The sequence below is a fragment of the Oncorhynchus tshawytscha genome, linkage group LG34 (assembly GCF_018296145.1).
Source record: "Oncorhynchus tshawytscha isolate Ot180627B linkage group LG34, Otsh_v2.0, whole genome shotgun sequence".
NCBI classification, from domain to species: domain Eukaryota; kingdom Metazoa; phylum Chordata; class Actinopteri; order Salmoniformes; family Salmonidae; genus Oncorhynchus; species Oncorhynchus tshawytscha.
The window spans coordinates 15,308,017-15,327,991 of record NC_056462.1 but is presented as its reverse complement, the minus strand read 5'-3'; the positions used below and the strand labels follow the sequence as shown (position 1 = coordinate 15,327,991).

The 19,975-nt window shown below is 44.7% G+C and overlaps 1 protein-coding gene and 1 pseudogene across 1 annotated transcript; one reads left to right on the top strand and one right to left on the bottom strand.

Moving 5' to 3' along the window:
- The first annotated feature begins 108 nt into the window (after window positions 1–108).
- Window positions 109–11,417, top strand: LOC121841821 (SWI/SNF-related matrix-associated actin-dependent regulator of chromatin subfamily A member 5-like). Its single transcript, XM_042312117.1, has 23 exons — window positions 109–397; window positions 1,251–1,361; window positions 1,467–1,633; window positions 1,773–1,873; window positions 2,353–2,453; window positions 2,673–2,852; window positions 3,221–3,376; window positions 3,547–3,678; window positions 3,885–3,953; window positions 4,260–4,369; window positions 4,477–4,703; window positions 4,932–5,053; window positions 5,279–5,431; window positions 5,681–5,813; window positions 5,934–6,082; window positions 6,257–6,484; window positions 8,182–8,295; window positions 8,585–8,707; window positions 8,899–9,031; window positions 9,176–9,294; window positions 10,017–10,229; window positions 10,396–10,509; window positions 10,754–11,417. Exons 1-23 carry the CDS (start codon window positions 323–325, stop codon window positions 10,820–10,822), a joined length of 3,099 nt encoding a protein of 1,032 aa, XP_042168051.1. The 5' UTR covers window positions 109–322; the 3' UTR covers window positions 10,823–11,417.
- A 114-nt stretch (window positions 11,418–11,531) lies between these two features.
- Window positions 11,532–19,975, bottom strand: part of LOC112234742 — a 51,111-nt pseudogene continuing 42,667 nt past the window's right edge.

The following is a 19,975-nucleotide window of genomic DNA, read 5'->3' as shown; positions in this document are numbered from 1 at the left end:
AGCAGTTAGACTGGTAGATGTAGCAGATGGGTTATAAGTCAGTACATTTGTGCAGTTTTAACATTTTGGGGGGAAAACACGCAGCCACGCTAACAAAGTCTCGCGAGACAAAGCGGAACCTTTGTGAACGCGGGTAGCGGGGAAAGGAAGCTAGCGAATGAATCACTTGTAGCCAGCCAGTTTCTTTCATAATAAACAGTAGGACTATAGCAGCGTATTTTCTGAAATAAAGTTTTTGAAAACCATATCTGCCATTTATAGGCGGACGAAGTAATCGAATAAACAGACGATCTGTTTAAATCGAGTAAGAAATTCGGTAGCAATGTCCGAGACTGGAAACGGCGTGGAGCTGCGGAAAGAGCAAGCAGTTGAACTTGAAGAAACCGGAGGAGTGGAGGTGAGCCTGAACAAAATAATAATAATACCAATTCTGAGCCCATCATTAGAAAAAATGTCTCAACAAGTTTTAGATTAGGCTAAAATCAACCATATGTCTTTTGTGACTTCCAAATCGAGCCATCTCAAACTTTGTCTTTGCTAGCTCGAGTTGTTTAGCTAGCTAGCATTAGCGTCGTTAGCTAACGTTAATCGACAGCTCCGACCCATCTTCCCGGAGAGTGTGTCTCGAGGTACTGTATAGTAGATCTATCAGGTAGCCTGTTTCATAAACACTCATCTAACTATGCTAGCTAACGTTATAGCTAATACACTTGATTTTAATACGCATCAAGGGTTTCTATACAATTGTAGCAGTTGTTTACATCTGTTTGACGCTGCATTCGAACCTCTGTATACTTGTGCAGCTTATTAAGACAACTGGGAAGTCCCAGTCAAACCGTGACGTCAGTGATCTACAGGTTGGGAAGTCGGAGCAGTTTTTCCCGAACCTGGTCCTCGAGTACCCCCAACAGATTCGTTGTTGTAGCCCCTTGACAAACCCACCTCACCCAACTCATTTAGGGCTTGTTGACAAGTTGAACCAGGTATGCTTGTCCAGGGTTACAATACAAATGTGTACTGTTGGGGGTACTCGAGGACCAGGGTTGGGAAACACTGCTCTAGAACGATGCTCAAGTTTCAGACTTAGAATTCAGAGTTAGATGACCTTTCAAAATATTTTTCCCAGTCTGAGATTGTTTTTTTCTTCTTTTTTTCGAGTTCCCACTTGTCTTGAAGCCACTTAGGTCAGAAGTCTGAGATTTCTGAGTTCTCAGTTGTTTTGAAAGTGGCGTTGCATTCCTCTTTTCCAGGAAAAGGATGATGTGTCAGAGGCAAGCAAGGAGGAGTCTTCTGAAGCCGGACAGGATGCCCAAGATGAGGACCCCTCTTCATCTACAGCGCCAGCCTATGAGGAGAAAGTGGTAATGGCACACTGCTAGATGTTCATTTACAGTTTTAATATGTAATTATCCGGTTGTAAGCGTTGTTTGTTGCTCACAAAGTTTCACTGCTTTTTCTGTGTGTAGGCATCAGACCGGACCAACAGATTTGAGTACCTACTGAAGCAGACAGAGGTGTTTGCCCATTTCATCCAACCTGCGGCCCAGAAAACCCCCACCTCCCCGCTCAAGATGAAGCCAGGGCGCCCTCGTGTCAAGAAGGACGAGAAACAGAATCTCCTCTCGGTCGGAGAGTGAGTATACAACGCAACACGCAGAACAACTTGACCCGATGATTCGTCAGTCTTCCGTGGGAGTACATTGGGTGTACGTGTGGGGCATTTGATATGCTGTCTCTGATGAATTGCGGGTACCCCTTTCTGTCTTTGACAGTAACCGTCATCGTCGCACAGAGCAGGAAGAGGATGAAGAGCTGCTGAGCGAAAGCAGCAAGACCACCAACGTCTGCACCCGCTTCGACGAATCTCCCTCCTGTAAGCAGTCACATGGTTTTACACATTAGAGCTACAATATATAACTTCTTGGGCGACCCGACCAAATTCTCATAGAAATGCGTGTTATAGATCTGTCGTTCTCATTGAAAGCAAGTCTAAGATGCGGTAGATCTGTGCTAGGTACTCATTTTCTATGCTATCCATGGTTAAGTTTAGCATATTTTTACTTTAGGTATTGTACACCAGCTTCAAACAGCTGAAAGTACAAAATGTTATGGAAAATACATTTCACAGCCGTTTAGATGGTACAAAGATTCTCTACACTAAACTTGCTTGTTTTGTCACAAACTGAAATTAGGTGAACTATTACAATTTTAGCATCCATGAAATTGCTTCTGCATAGTGCATCTTTCATGTAGCAAAGTCCTGACCGCGACTACTGTAGTCCATATTTGAACGGTAAGTATGTCAAACTTGTGCAATACTGAGTATGTTGTGCTGTATCTATCTCCCAACAGTTGTAAAAGGGGGTACAATGAGAGACTACCAGGTCCGTGGTCTGAACTGGCTCATCTCTCTGTACGAGAACGGAATCAACGGGATCCTTGCTGATGAAATGGTAAGTTAATGTGAAAAATATTACCTTTTTGGATAGTCCGGTAGTTCTACATGCATATCTCTTGGTGTGTGTGTGTGTGTGTGATACTCATGAAGATTACTCTTGGACTACAGCAGTAACAGCATCCAAAGACCCATTCATGCTAATAAAAAAAATCGCTATTCAAATTATTGTACTTTAAAAAAATATATATCTCTCACCTTGCTTGTTGTCCTTCAGGGTTTGGGTAAGACCCTGCAGACGATCTCTCTGCTGGGGTACATGAAGCACTACAGGAGCATCCCCGGGCCCCACATGGTGCTGGTGCCCAAGTCCACCCTGTACAACTGGATGAACGAGTTCAAACGTTGGGTCCCCTCCCTCAAAGCAGTCTGCCTCATCGGAGACCGAGAGCAGAGGGTGAGCTATGAGCAGCAGCAGACCACATGAATTCTCTGATGTAAAATTAACAGGGCATGTTGATTGCTGTAGCTCAACTGGAAAGCATTAGGTGGTGACTGTGGGACAGTGTTTAGACTTATGTGTTTTCCAATGTTCCATATGGGAAGAAATGTTGTCATGGAAATAGTCAGTTCATCTCTATCTCCTTCTGCAACTGAAAACGTAACACGTAGATTTCCTGCGACATAAGACGACTAATGGATATTCTGCATAATGCAATCCAATGCAAGTTAGTCATTTTTCAATAACTTGTACTACAGCAGTTGCAGCGTGTTTGACTGGTGATGTTGCTGATAACCCTGTATCTTCACCCTCTTTTTCCCCAGAATGCCCTGATCAGAGATGTGCTGCTGCCAGGGGAGTGGGATGTGTGTGTCACCTCTTACGAGATGCTCATCATAGAGAAGGCCGTGTTCAAGAAGTTTAACTGGAGGTACCTAGTCATCGACGAGGCCCACAGGATCAAGAACGAAAAGTCAAAGGTTAGGGAGCCTCTAAAGTTGACACACACACACACACACACTGTATACATATTTGATTAAATGTAAATGTGTGATTTAAAATGTGTATATACACTAACAAAACGTCAATGGGCTCAACTCACAAAAGACTCTTAGATGGTTTGTCTGACCTGTGTATGTTTGTGCTGTAGCTGTCTGAGATAGTGCGTGAATTCAAGACCACCAACCGTCTGCTGCTAACCGGCACCCCGCTGCAGAACAACCTCCACGAGCTCTGGGCCCTGCTCAACTTCCTGCTGCCAGACGTCTTCAACTCCTCTGAGGTAAGAGGCAGATAAAACAGGATTAACTTTAATGTACCTGGGGGGAACAAATTGTTGAACACACAGACAATTGCCCTCCATTAATACTACAGTTTAGGAATAACGCTTAGTAACACTTAGTGAAAATAACAATATTCTCTATTTTTTACTTATTTCAAGGGCCCCGAAAATATGGATTGATTTAACTTTTTGTTTTTCTCTCGAAGGACTTTGACTCTTGGTTTGACACCAACAATTGTCTGGGGGATCAGAAGTTGGTGGAACGTCTTCACACTGTAAGTATCTGAAACACTTCCTTACATTTAACTGTACTGTATGAATGTGTACTGTGTATATATGAATATTGAGTAAATAGTATTTTTGTCTCTTGGTGCCTTGACAATGTATTACTTTCGATTTTAATGTAGTAACATCTTGTGTTCTTGTCTATAACTGTTTTTTGTGAACTGAGGAAGAGTATCTGCTGCATGTTCAACAGCTAATGGGGATCCTAATGAACTAAACATGTTTTTATTAAATAGTGTTATGGTGCCTTCCCTTACCTTTCATTGGTTGTTCTCTCTCTGTGTACGTGTGTGTAGGTACTGCGTCCTTTCCTGCTGCGTCGTATCAAGAATGAGGTGGAGAAGTCTCTGCTGCCTAAGAAAGAGATCAAGATGTACGTGGGGCTGAGTAAGATGCAGAGAGAATGGTGAGTAGCCCACACACAGTCAACGTATGCCCTTTCCCTGCCAAACAAATTCTTCAGCCCCGTGCACTATAATGTTTATTTGAAAACATTGTCCCGTCTCTCCTCAGGTACACCAAGATCCTGATGAAGGACATAGACATCCTGAACTCTGCAGGGAAGATGGACAAGATGCGCCTGCTCAACGTCTTGATGCAGCTGAGGAAGTGCTGCAACCACCCGTACCTGTTTGACGGGGCCGAGCCCGGCCCGCCTTACACCACCGACCTGCACCTGGCCGTCAACAGCGGCAAGATGGCCGTCCTTGACAAGCTGCTGCCCAAGATGAAGGCTCAGGGTGGGTGGACGAAAGGCTCCCCTCTAAGACCAGTTACAAAATTGGTGTTTTTATGGCCTGTTTGATGGCTCTTTGGCCCTTTCAACTCTAAGTTGAAAAGTTGATATGGAGACGGTGTTGTGTAAAGGCTATTTCAGACTTTTTGTGATTCAAACTACTATGTTAAAGTTGCAGCAATGTAGGCATGGTGGATGATTGATTGGCGGCCATTTTGAACTCCTCTCCCAGGCTCCCGTGTGCTGATCTTCAGCCAGATGACCAGGATGCTGGACATCTTGGAGGACTACTGCATGTGGCGCAACTTCGGCTACTGTCGCCTGGACGGACAGACGCCCCACGAGGAGAGACAGGTACGACTATGACTCCCACTCCTGGATCTCATTAACGGCAGTGGCTTATTACCCTGGTCCCAGATCTGTTTGTGCTGCCTTGGTGTGACATTGACCATAGGAGTTGACAGGGCAGCACCCACAGATCTGGGACCAGGCTAATAAATGGCTTGTAAATTCAAACAATTTGACTCGTTGCAGTTTGAACACACTTCATTTAACACTACATTTCCCATGTTCCTCTAGATCTCCATCAACGCGTACAATGAGGAGGACAGCCCTAAGTTCATCTTCATGTTGAGCACCAGGGCCGGAGGGCTGGGTATTAACCTGGCCACAGCTGACGTGGTCATCCTCTACGACTCAGACTGGAACCCTCAGGTCGACCTACAGGCCATGGTCAGTACCTCTCATTGACCCACGTTCGTGGACTAATTCATCAGTCTTTTATATGACATTTTACTATTACTTTAATTAGAATTTGCCCTACAGATTTAACATGTTCAATTCCCCCTAGTTTGAATCATATCACAACAAGTGAGCTTACGTTCAATAGAATCTCTCACCAGTAACTTAATTGATCAAGATGCTTCTACCTGGTAACTGTTAGACACTTACCTGATTGGTTCATCTAACTTTTCTTCTCAGGACCGAGCTCACAGGATTGGTCAAAAGAAGCAGGTGCGCGTGTTCCGTTTCATCACGGAAAACACAGTAGAGGAGAGGATCGTGGAGCGGGCCGAGATGAAGCTCCAACTGGACTCCATTGTCATCCAGCAAGGTACTGCACCGGTGGCCATTTTGGATCTCCTCTTCCCAGTTTTAAACCTACACTATTGAAGTCAATGCCTTGGTAATGCAACTGGCTGACTTGTCTGTGTCTACTTTGTCTGTTCTGCAGGAAGGCTAGTGGATCCCAACGCCAACAAGCTGGGGAAGGACGAGATGCTGTCTATCATCCGGCACGGCGCCACGCACGTCTTCGCCTCCAAGGAGAGCGACATCACCGACGATGACATCGACGAGATCCTGGAGCGAGGCGAGAAGAAGGTCAGAACGCAGACGGGCCTAGCATTAGCATTTATCTGCACTCAGATCATTTATATAATATGTGATAGCATTAGCATTGCTATATGTGGGTTGATGTGGCAGTATCTAGAGGCCAAACACATTAGCAATGTGTAGCTAGATGCTAACGCTTTGCTGCGTGTTTGTATCTGACAGACCATGGAGTTGAAGGAGAAGATGAACACCATGGGCGAGAGCTCCCTGAGGAACTTCACCATGGAGTCCGACAACAGTGTGTACACCTTCGAAGGAGAGGACTACAGGGAGAAGAAGAAGGTGGTCACCAACTGGATCGAGCCACCCAAGAGAGAGAGGAAGGCCAACTACGCAGTGGATGCCTACTTCAGAGAGGCCCTGCGTGTCAGCGAGCCCAAAGCACCCAAGGTAAAGTCTCACTACCGCCGGCCTCTGGCTATGTATACGCACGCCACTGGGATAGCTGTGTGGAATGAATCAGACCATCTTTCTCCATGACTAAACTGCTGTCCTCCTCTTCCAGACCATCTTTCTCCATGTCTGAAACTGCTGTTCTCCTCTTCCAGACCATCTTTCTCCATGACTAAACTGCTGTCCTCCTCTTCCAGACCATCTTTCTCCCCGACTAAAACTGCTGTTCTCCTCTTCCAGACCATCTTTCTCCCTGACTAAAACTGCTGTTCTCCTCTTCCAGACCATCTTTCTCCCCGACTAAAACTGCTGTTCTCTTCCAGGCCATCTTTCTCCCCCAGACTAAAACTGCTGTTCTCCTCTTCCAGACCATCTTTCTCCCTGACTAAAACTGCTGTTCTCCTCTTCCAGACCATCTTTCTCCCCGACTAAAACTGCTGTTCTCCTCTTCCAGGCCATCTTTCTCCCCTCTTCCAGACTAAAACTGCTGTTCTCCTCTTCCAGGCCATCTTTCTCCCTCCTCTTCCAGACTAAAACTGCTGTTCTCCTCTTCCAGGCCATCTTTCTCCCGACTAAAACTGCTGTTCTCCTCTTCCAGACCATCTTTCTCCCCGACTAAAACTGCTGTTCTCCTCTTCCAGGCCATCTTTCTCCCCATCTTTCTCCCCGACTAAAACTGCTGTTCTCCTCTTCCAGACCATCTTTCTCCCGACTAAAACTGCTTTCTCCCCAGACCATCTTTCCCCGACTAAAACTGACCATCTGTTCTCCTCTTCCAGACCATCTTTCTCCCCGACTAAAACTGCTGTTCTCTTCCAGGCCATCTTTCTCCCCGACTAAAACTGCTGTTCTCCTCTTCCAGACCATCTTTCTCCCCGACTAAAACTGCTGTTCTCCTCTTCCAGGCCATCTTTCTCCCCGACTAAAACTGCTGTTCTCCTCTTCCAGGCCATCTTTCTCCCCCACTAAAACTGCTGTTCTCCTCTTCCAGGCCATCTTTCTCCCCGACTAAAACTGCTGTTCTCCTCTTCCAGACCATCTTTCTCCCGACTAAAACTGCTGTTCTCCTCTTCCAGACCATCTTTCTCCCCGACTAAAACTGCTGTTCTCCTCTTCCAGACCATCTTTCTCCCGACTAAAACTGCTGTTCTCCTCTTCCAGACCATCTTTCTCCCCGACTAAAACTGCTGTTCTCCTCTTCCAGACCATCTTTCTCCCCGACTAAAACTGCTGTTCTCCTCTTCCAGACCATCTTTCTCCCCCGACTAAAACTGCTGTTCTCCTCTTCCAGACCATCTTTCTCCCGACTAAAACTGCTGTTCTCCTCTTCCAGACCATCTCCTCTTCCAGACCATCTTTCTCCCCGACTAAAACTGCTGTTCTCCTCTTCCAGACCATCTTTCTCCCCGACTAAAACTGCTGTTCTCCTCTTCCAGACCATCTTTCTCCATGTCTAAAACTGCTGTTCTCCTCTTCCAGACCATCTTTCTCCCCGACTAAAACTGCTGTTCTCCTCTTCCAGACCATCTTTCTCCCCGACTAAAACTGCTGTTCTCCTCTTCCAGACCATCTTTCTCCCCGACTAAAACTGCTGTTCTCCTCTTCCAGACCATCTTTCTCCCCGACTAAAACTGCTGTTCTCCTCTTCCAGACCATCTTTCTCCCCGACTAAAACTGCTGTTCTCCTCTTCCAGGCTCCTCGTCCACCTAAGCAGCCCAATGTGCAGGACTTCCAGTTCTTCCCCCCAAGGCTGTTTGAACTGCTGGAGAAAGAGATCTTATTCTACAGGAAGACTATCGGCTACAAGGTATACAACATGTACTGTTACTAGTGTAACTGTTGGTACATCAGTGATGGCAGGTGCCACTTAAAATCTAAGGATGGGCTCATAGTAATGGCTGGAATGGTATATATGTGTTTGAGCCGTCCTCTCCTCACCAGCCTCCTCTGTGGTCAATTATGATGCCGTCAGTATGATAATGTTCCATCAGACGGCGGCCATTTTGCAGTTTCAAATCAACACAGTCGGTTTAGTTTAGAATGGGATGTATCTGTAGAGTGTTTAAGTGTATATGTGATATACATTTTCTCTCCAGGTTCCTCGTAACCCAGAACTGCCCAACTCTGCTCAGCACCAGAAGGAGGAGCAGGCCAAGATTGACGAGGCCGAGGGCCTATCAGAGGAGGAGCTGGAGGAGAAGGAGAACCTCCTCTCGCAGGTAATTGGCTTAAACAAGACCTCCAACTTAAACACTCTAGACATTCATCATAGTGCCCTACTCCATGTCATATTTATAGAACTACATATAGTTCAGTTGAGATACTCTTCAATGGCTTCAACTACAAAGTAGAGACAAATGTTAGCGTTTGTGGCTAGTGTCGTTACAAACTGTCATCGATCTCTCCACAGGGCTTCACCATCTGGAATAAGCGTGACTTTAACCAGTTCATCAAAGCCAATGAGAAGTGGGGGAGAGATGACATCGAGAACATCGCCAGAGAGGTGGAGGGCAAAACCCCAGAGGAAGTCATTGAATATTCCGGTAAGAAGAACCCCTTATTTTTTTTTCTTCAAATTGCGGAAATGTATCAATCTACTTCTTATATAGCTAGTGGACATTACTCCCAAGTGTATGACAGAGATCTAGAGTATTATGATCTAAACGTGTGTGTGTGTACACACACAGCTGTGTTCTGGGAGCGCTGCAACGAGCTGCAGGACATTGAGAAGATCATGGCTCAGATCGAGAGGGGAGAGGCCCGCATCCAGAGGAGGATCAGCATCAAGAAAGCACTGGACACAAAGGTAAGCCATTTCAGTGAGGTCCTCATTAACAAGAACAACATTGGGGAGCCAAGACCTTTTATTTTGATCAGATGATTGATATAGTTGTGAAAACCAACCCTTATGAAGGAATGTGTCTGGGCCCTCCCAACCCTTCTGAAGGAATGTGTCTGGGCCCTCACAACCCTTCTGAAGGAATGTGTCTGGGCCCTCCCAACCCTTCTGAAGGAATGTGTCTGGGCCCTCCCAACCCTTCTGAAGGAATGTGTCTGGGCCCTCCCAACCCTTCTGAAGGAATGTGTCTGGGCCCTCCCAACCCTTCTGAAGGAATGTGTCTGGGCCCTCCCAACCCTTCTGAAGGAATGTGTCTGGGCCCTCCCAACCCTTCTGAAGGAATGTGTCTGGGCCCTCACAACCCTTCTGAAGGAATGTGTCTGGGCCCTCACAACCCTTCTGAAGGAATGTGTCTGGGCCCTCACAACCCTTCTGAAGGAATGTGTCTGGGCCCTCACAACCCTTCTGAAGGAATGTGTCTGGGCCCTCACAACCCTTCTGAAGGAATGTGTCTGGGCCCTCCCAACCCTTCTGAAGGAATGTGTCTGGGCCCTCCCAACCCTTCTGTAGGAATGTGTCTGGGCCCTCCCAACCCTTCTGTAGGAATGTGTCTGGAGCTGGTGTCTGATCATGTCTACCAGAGGCTTACCATATACCCTGAAGGACATCTTTTCTCTCCCTCGTTATAGATTGGTCGCTACAAGGCGCCGTTCCACCAGTTGAGGATCTCGTACGGCACCAACAAGGGGAAGAACTACACGGAGGAGGAGGACCGCTTCCTCATTTGCATGCTGCACAAGTTGGGCTTCGAAAAGGAGTCGGTCTACGACGAGCTGCGCCAGTGCATCCGCAACTCGCCCCAGTTTCGCTTCGACTGGTTCCTCAAGTCCAGGACCGCCATGGTGAGCGGAGTGGCCCCGGGCCGACAGTGGAATTAAGTACAACTTTGTTGTAGAATCAATAGAGTACAACCTGTAGATGGAAATGTGTCTTTACTTCTTCAGTAACATGATAACCAATAATTCAAAACATTACACATGTTGTGGTTGTATACTTGTGTGTGTGTAGGAGCTCCAGAGGCGATGCAACACCCTGATCACCCTGATTGAACGAGAGAACATGGAGCTGGAGGAGCGGGAGAAGGCAGAGAAGAAGAAGAAAGGACCACGGAGTCAGTCTTCTGTAAGATCACAACGCTCCACTTCCTGCCCATCACTGAATTCTCTGGTCATGCAGTCCTCTATCACTGTGCAGGAAGACACACACACGGCACTAACAATATCACACAATGTCCTTTTCCACTATATACTCTTGTCTAAACCAATATTCCGTTGTAAGCAGACGTTATTGTATGAAGTGACGATTTTTATGATCATTTGAGCTGACACTCCGTTTCTGTCTTCCTCTTCATCCCACACTTCCTCAGGCTCAGAAGCGTAAGGGAGAAGGGACCCCAGACCCGCGAGGAGGCCGCAGGAAAAAGCTAAAGCTGTGAGGCGGTGGTGGTCAGAATGAGGGCAGCGGCAGACAGCAGTATAGTAGTCGTAGCGTCTGTTTGTTTTGTACGGGTTACCGTGGTGATACATGATGATGATTTACTGTATAAAACCCAAGAGGACTGAACTTTTCTTCACTATAGCGTGTCGTTCTATCTAGAAGATTCCAGGAGGGAACCTAGGTTCTTAGTGTCGATTTAAGGCAGCCCCCCGCACCTCTCTGATTCAGAGGGGGTGGGTTAAATGCGGAAGACACATTTCAGTTATACAACTGACTAGGTATCCCCCTCTCCCTATTGTATTCCTTCTATTCACAGGCCTGCTAGTAGGGACTAGCTGACATACTGCAGCTGCGCTGATTTAGTTGAATATTCTTTTTGTTGTTTTAGTTTTCTACCCTTTTTTACTAGTACTTGAGGTGACGAGAAATGTATTTATGCCTGTTGGTTATGTTATCACATTCCATTGTTGTACCGATACCTGTATGTACCGATACCTGTATGTATCCCCCCTCCCACTCTGTTATGTTACCGACCTACATTGTAGAAAATGTATTTTTGGAACGTGTCACTAATAAATTTCCCCTTTTTTAAATAAGTCTATTCTTATGCAAAAAAATATATACTTTCTGTTGAATATTTGTGCAAAGCTTTTCACACAAAGAGCAGTGGACGTTCACAGTCTGAGTGAAGACTAGGGCCAAAATCATTCAGAAAAGCACATTTGTATTTGGCAGTTAAAGTTGGAGGACATCAAACAATTGATTGAAATTATCACAAAATTGATAAGTCACCAATTTGATCTAAATTGGTCGGAGACATTTCTTTACCTTCTAGTTGGCACCTATTAACTTATACTGTCACTTGCATAAGATCAAGATAGTCACATTCTTCCGTTGAGAAACAGCATCAAATGTGGGGTTAACATATTCTTCAAGTTGCACCAGGGTATGATAATTGATACCTTTCTTGTTTGCATTGTCCTGTGTTGACTTTGACCATCCTATACATGCAGGTATGTACACAGACTTATAAAGAGTTAATAATATGCACATACTATTAACACAAGTTTTTTTTTTTTTAACCGCACCTGAAACAAAAATTTATAAAAACATTCTGAATGAATAGTTTACGCACTTGAATGACTAAAATGGACAACGTCACAATCCCATTGAATAGCACCATGTCTGTGCTCTGCTGCAGTGGGCACACCTGCTGACTCCCGAGGGCTTTGTAAAGCATAGCAGTGCATCAATCAATATTAGAAAAGACACATTTACCACGTTTGATACAGCCAGCCTTGACCGGACCGACACAACCCAACATTCGATCCACTTGGCTCTCTATCTCGCACTCAGAAAAACAAATATTAGTTGACACGGATTGAACAATCGATAACAAAAATACCATGAAATGCTAGTTCTCTTAAAAACAGGATAGAATAGTCTCAAAGCTGCTCTGCACTATCAAGGGGGACATTTAGTTGTTTTTACCTTCTGGAGATGCCATTACTGTTTTAGGATTTAATTGGGATGTTCAGCTATGGCAGTTAGCATAGTTGGAAGGGGTATTCTCCACAACATCAGCCCTTGGGGATTCCTAATATTTGACACATGAACTAAAGCACACTTGAATGGAGTTCTGTCAATTGGGTTGTTGAGGGGGACTAAAACCCATGTTGTACCACAGGAAAAGGGGTGAAAACACTTCATTGAGGGTTCATGGATCCTCACATGACTTTCTCTCCAGGCTTGGCCAGCCATGCATGCATTCATACTCTGGTTATAGGCCCACAACACACATCAACTGACATCAACTGTCCCACGAACTGGCTGTGCTGTCTTCAGTGCTAGCAGAAGGCAGGGTTAGCCGTGTTTTAGGGCTCTATTCAATCCGTATTGCTGAAGTTCAAGTGTTACAGCGCAAATTCAATTTAAAGCCAGTGTTCCCGAGTTAGCAGAGACTGTATTCACAGTAAACGCCGCATATGTCGGCTCAATCGGAAATGACCTTTGCATTTTTATCACGCAATCTATAACGCTTCAGCGGTAAGGATTGGATAGAGCCATTAGACGGCACCGCAGTAGTAGAGGGTGGAACCGTTGACAACTGTCAATGTCTTATCAGAAGGCCACGGGGACGGGATGGTGTTGGTAGGAGGGCTGTCTCTAGTCATGAGCCTAGACCTCCGAGCTGTCCAAGCTGCTGCTCCCAGTACCCATCATGCCCTCTCTGCTGTTTCCACTCCCTCCGCTGTAGGCCGAGCACGACGAGGTGGAGTAGGGAGGGAACTGGCTCTTCTTCTGGTTCTTCCTCTTGCGCCGCACCAGCAGAATAACCACCATGGCCACCAGGCAGGTGAGAAGGATCAACCCGGCCAGGCCTACCAGCATGGGCAGGGTGGAGGTGTCCACAGGCTCCCTGCCGGAGCTCTCCAGGAGGGGGCGCTCCAGGAAGGGTGAGTCGCGGTCCGACCCAGCCCGGTCACGTCCACCCCATGGCTGGCGCTGGCTCACCACCAGGCGGTCCGTGCGGTCCAGAGCGATGTGCTGGATGTTAGTTCCCCGATTGTTGTCAGTGCCGATGTCCTGGGCCAGGTCCGGAGTGGGGGCGGCACGACGGTAGCGACCCAGGGAGGAGGTGTGGAGGTCGGGCTGAGGGTCGGCCACGGAGGACAGGCTGTGGTGGTACTCCAGGCTGCGCTTGCCGATGCCACGGTTGGCGTTGTCTCGGGAGCGGACGGTGTAGATGGTGTGGATGAACCACTCCCGACCTGCAGCCACCTGGAACATCCAGACACAGTGGAACTTGAGGTTAGTGATAGAGACTTTGGCCTATACCTTTCAGTGTGATTTCAAACAAAATTTGTGTGTTTTTTTGTGCAAGTAATCAAACTCAGATTTCAGAAACCATACAGAGACTATTTACCCATTGCTACCCATTTTACAGACCAGATGTAAATATTGTGTTTTTCCTGGAAGCTGTTGCCGTGGTGATAACCAAAAGATACTTGTGTTGGGGGTGCGTGCGCGTGTGTGTCAGCTGACCTGGAAGAGAGGCGAGGAGGACAGGGCGAATCCGTCTGAACCAGGCTGTCTGACCAGAGGCAGGCCTCCAGGAGTGTCCAGGGCCAGAGTGGCACCAAACAACACATCTCCAAACGCTGTGGCCTGTGTCTCTGGCTGAGCCTTGTCCTGAGGAGGAAAACACACACCGGTTAGACCACTGAAATCATTACAGTAGGAACCTAACTTACAAATATTGTATAGGATGTCAATGGATTAGAGGTAGGTAGCTTAGCGGTTAAGAGCATTTGGGCCAGTAATCAAAAGGTAACTGGTTCGAATACCGTGGCTGACTAGGTGCCCTTGAGCAAGGCACTTAACCATAATAGCTCCTCTAAGTCGCTCTGGATAAGATCGTCGGCTAAATGACTGAAACGTAAAATGTATTTAAACAGCCTGGCTCACATGTACTGGGATGTCAAGAACACAAATGGTTCTAGATGGTTGAAGCAAGAAATTATTTGTGAATGAATTCATGAATAAATATAGCAAAACTGACCAAACTGCATTCAAAGTGACCATAACAAAACTCCAGAGGAATATCCCCCTGAGTGGAGGCATCATGTGTTAAGTGATTGCCATACGCACCAGGATCTTGAATCTGTAGAGCAGTGAAGGTGCGTCCGCCAGGCAGCCATACTCCTTGTTGGTGGGGTTGTACTTGGGGACGTAACCGTCAGCTCCTGTACACAGGAACACCTTCTCTATACTGCAGGAGAATGAGTCACCCAGGTTCTGGACTGGGTCCACCATCACACGGCCATAGATAGAGGAGCCTGGAGAGGGGGGTGGAGGGAGAGATTAGAGGAGGGTGGTGTCCCATTGCTCTGTGACACTTCAACAAGCACTGAAAGCTTCATTAAATGGTTATTAGACTGTTAAATATTATCTTTACATTCAAACTCAGAAAGCAGTTAGACAGAAAGCTGTGTGAGTTCTATAAGATAAAACAGCTAATAATGTACACTGAGTGGACAGAACATTAGGAACACCTTTCTAATATTGAGTTGCACCCACTTTTGCCCTCAGAACAGCCTCAATTTGTCAGGGGCATGGTCTCTACAAGGTGTCCAAAGTGTTCCACAGGGATGCTGACCCATGTTGGCTTCCCACAGCTGTGTCAAGTTGGCTGGAGGTCCTTTTGGTGGTGGACCATTCTTGATGCACAAACTATTGAGCGTGAAAAATCCCAGCAGTGTTGCAGTTGTTGACACTCAAACCGGTGCGCCTGGCACATACTACCATACCCCGTTCAAAGGCACTTCAATCTTTTGTCTTGCCCATTCACCCTCTGAATGGCACACATACACAATCCATGTCTCAATTATCTCAATGCTTAAAAATCCTTCAACATGTCTCCTCTCCTTCATCTACACTGATTGGAATGGATTTAACAAATGACATCTATAAGGGATCGTAGCTTTCACCTGGGTTCACCTGTGCAGTCTATGTCATGGAAAGAGCATGTATGTTGACTAGTGGTGTATCTATCTATATGTTGACTAGTGGTGTATATATCTATATGTTGTAGTGGTGTATATATCTATATGTTGACTAGTGGTGTATATATCTATATGTTGACTAGTGGTGTATATATCTATATGTTGACTAGTGGTGTATATATCTATATGTTGACTAGTGGTGTATATATCTATATGTTGACTAGTGGTGTATATATCTATATGTTGACTAGTGGTGTATATATCTATATGTTGACTAGTGGTGTATATATCTATATGTTGACTAGTGGTGTATATATCTATATGTTGACTAGTGGTGTATATATCTATATGTTGACTAGTGGTGTATATATCTATATGTTGACTAGTGGTGTATATATCTATATGTTGACTAGTGGTGTATATATCTATATGTTGACTAGTGGTGTATATATCTATATGTTGACTAGTGGTGTATATATCTATATGATGACTAGTGGTGTATATATCTATATGTTGACTAGTGGTGTATATATCTATATGATGACTAGTGGTGTATCTATCTATATGTTGACTAGTGGTGTATATATCTATATGTTGACTAGTGGTGTATATATCTATATGTTGACTAGTGGTGTATATATCTATATGTTGTAGTGGTGTATATATCTATATGTTGACTAGTGGTGTATATATCTATATGTTGACTAGTGGTGTATCTATCTATATGTTGACTAGTGTTGTATATATCTATATGTTGACTAGTGGTGTATATATCTATATGTTGACTAGTGGTGTATATATCTATATGTTGACTAGTGGTGTATCTATCTATATGTTGACTAGTGGTGTATATATCTATATGTTGACTAGTGTTGTATATATCTATATGTTGACTAGTGGTGTATATATCTATATGTTGTAGTGGTGTATATATCTATATGTTGACTAGTGGTGTATATATCTATATGTTGACTAGTGGTGTATCTATCTATATGTTGACTAGTGGTGTATATATCTATATGTTGACTAGTGGTGTATCTATGTTGACTATATGTTGACTAGTGGTGTATCTATCTATATGTTGACTAGTGGTGTATATATCTATATGTTGACTAGTGGTGTATATATCTATATGTTGACTAGTGGTGTATGACCAGTGGTGTATATATCTATATGTTGACTAGTGGTGTATCTATCTATATGATGACCAGTGGTGTATATATCTATATGTTGACTAGTGGTGTATATATCTATATGTTGTAGTGGTGTATATATCTATATGTTGACTAATGGTGTATATATCTATATGTTGACTAGTGGTGTATCTATCTATATGTTGACCAGTGGTGTATATATCTATATGTTGACTAGTGGTGTATATATCTATATGTTGACTATCTATATGTTGACTAGTGTATATATCTATATGTTGACTAGTGGTGTATATATCTATATGTTGACTAGTGGTGTATATATCTATATGATGACCAGTGGTGTATATATCTATATGTTGACTAGTGGTGTATATATCTATATGATGACCAGTGGTGTATATATCTATATGTTGACTAGTGGTGTATATATCTATATGATGACCAGTGGTGTATATATCTATATGTTGACTAGTGGTGTATATATCTATATGTTGACTAGTGGTGTATATATCTATATGATGACCAGTGGTGTATATATCTATATGTTGACTAGTGGTGTATCTATCTATATGATGACCAGTGGTGTATATATCTATATGTTGACTAGTGGTGTATCTATCTATATGTTGTAGTGGTGTATCTATCTATATGTTGACTAGTGGTGTATCTATCTATATGTTGACTAGTGGTGTATCTATCTATATGTTGACTAGTGGTGTATCTATCTATATGTTGACTAGTGGTGTATATATCTATATGTTGACTAGTGGTGTATCTATCTATATGTTGTAGTGGTGTATCTATCTATATGTTGACTAGTGGTGTATCTATCTATATGTTGACTAGTGGTGTATATATCTATATGTTGACTAGTGGTGTATCTATCTATATGTTGACTAGTGGTGTATATATCTATATGTTGACTAGTGGTGTATCTATCTATATGATGACTAGTGGTGTATATATCTATATGTTGACTAGTGGTGTATCTATCTATATGTTGACTAGTGGTGTATATATCTATATGTTGACTAGTGGTGTATCTATCTATATGTTGACTAGTGGTGTATATATCTATATGTTGACTAGTGGTGTATATATCTATATGTTGACTAGTGGTGTATCTATCTATATGTTGTAGTGGTGTATATATCTATATGTTGACTAGTGGTGTATCTATCTATATGTTGTAGTGGTGTATATATCTATATGTTGTAGTGGTGTATATATCTATATGTTGACTAGTGGTGTATATATCTATATGTTGACTAGTGGTGTATCTATCTATATGTTGACTAGTGGTGTATCTATCTATATATTGACTAGTGGTGAATCGATCTATATATTGACTAATGGTTCCTAGAGTGTCCACTAGGGGTCAGTAGTAGTATGATGACTAGTGGTGTATCTATCTATATGTAGTCCAGTACCCTCTGAGAAGGCTGTGTCGGTGCTCTCTCCGAAGCCCATGGATCCGTCCGACAGCCACAGCTCCCTCTTGGACAGCAGGAACATCTGGGTGTTCAGACTGAACTCAGCCGCCACCGGGTCACTCACCTGGGGTGGTCAGAGGGCAAAGGTCAAACACAAGCACCAAGAGAGTTGATAAGATGTAAACGTTTGGTTCAATGCATTTAATCAATAAGTATCTGCTACTATTGTTTTTTAGCCTCATACAACACCAAGACAACTCAGCATTGGCGAATGACAAAGTTTCCTCTTGATTCTAGCGTCTTGGGTATGCTAGTCTGCCAGAGACTGTGGGTATGCAGTGGTGGTGGTGGTGACCTGCTGGAAGCGGATGTCCATGTGGAAGGTGAGGGGTTCTCGTGGGTGACACACAGGGGGAATGCTGAACTCCCCATTGGGAGAGGCACTGCAGGGGATCATCTTCACTGTGTACGTGCCAGAGTAGTCCCGCACCTACAGACAACAACATTACAACATCATTAAAACAACTTTAAAACACATCAACCAGTTAAGGTAGTTACTGCTGGTCTGGTATCCATACTGTACGTGCTGCTAAACCCTAGTCTTCTGTCATTACTGTCTACCAGGTGGCTTCAGCACAAACACTAAGAATACAAAGTTAAAGGTAGACTCAGCGATATGACGTAGGTACACAAAGTAAACAGCATAGTGGGTCCATTTCCTCAACAACTAAGAGCGCTCGGCTGTTTTGGTCCTGCACCGACCACGCTCGAACAGCGTGAAGCGAACCCGTGCACATATGCAGATACTGTGTGTGACAGTGAAGTCTTGTCTCTCGCTCATCGCAATATCTACCGTGCAGCTCGTGGCCACGTCATATCGCTGAGTCTACTTTTAAGACAGACAATGATCAAGATGGCAGCTCACAGCGAAGTCCGAGACGAAGCTCCACTGCTGCATGGGCTGGTTGTAGGTGGGCTCAGTCCTGATCAGGGCCAGGGTGAAGGTCAGGCCAGAGAGGTCAGCACACATCACCATGGACGACAGAGTGGTTCCTGGAAACACACAGTCAATCCTCTCTTTAGTCTCACACGTATACTTCTGTTTCTTTGCTTGATGTGCCTGACAAAGGGCATACATGAACACAACATCTTAAGACTGGCGTTGTACTGTAGACTGTATGTCGCACCTCGTTGTAAGGTATACACATTTTACGTTGTTGACGGTAGTTTTATTCTTACTGAAAAGGGTAATGTCATGTTGACATTTGGCAGAACAACCCTTAAGGACAGTTCCATTCTAATAGCGGTACAGGATCTGGGGGGGGGGGGTGCGTACGTGCGTAATACCTGGGTGGGACATGACAAACTGTCCCCTGAAGCGGGCCTCAGTCTTGAAGTTGACCACCAGACGTCCCTCCTCGTTGATCCTCATGCTGGTGGGGTACATGGATCCTATAGGGACACAGTTACATCAACTTACAGTAGCAATTATGGGTAAGTGCCTTGCTCAAGGGCACATTGATAGATTTTCACCTCGTCTGCTCGGAGATTTTAATCAAATGTGCCTGCAGACTATTAATTATACAGGTATTAACAGAGTAATACTGCAAGTCATCCACCTCACTTTAGTACTTAAAATAGCCAACAGTGGGCCGAATTGGCTGTACCTTGAAGTTCAGCCTCCGGCGGGCTGCCGATTCCGTCCTGCCACAAGATGGCGGTGTCGTACACAAAGGTGAGCTTGAGCTCTGACTGCAGGTCAAAGTGCTGCCATCCTCCCACGGCGACGGGGGAGTGGAAGACGTAGGACACATAGAGAGGCACGCGCAGAGTCACATAGGACTGGACCAGGTTCAGCACCTAGAGGAAGAGCAACACAGAGATACATAGTCAGGGTCACCTTCAACTGTACCTGGATCAGCATATACCACAGTACAAAACAGAAGGATAGGAACACTTCAGAGCATTCAAGCATGAAAGGTCACATAGAGGGAATTTAACACCAAGGGAATTTAACACAGAGGGAATTTCAAAATGTCTACTTTCAACTTGACAGATT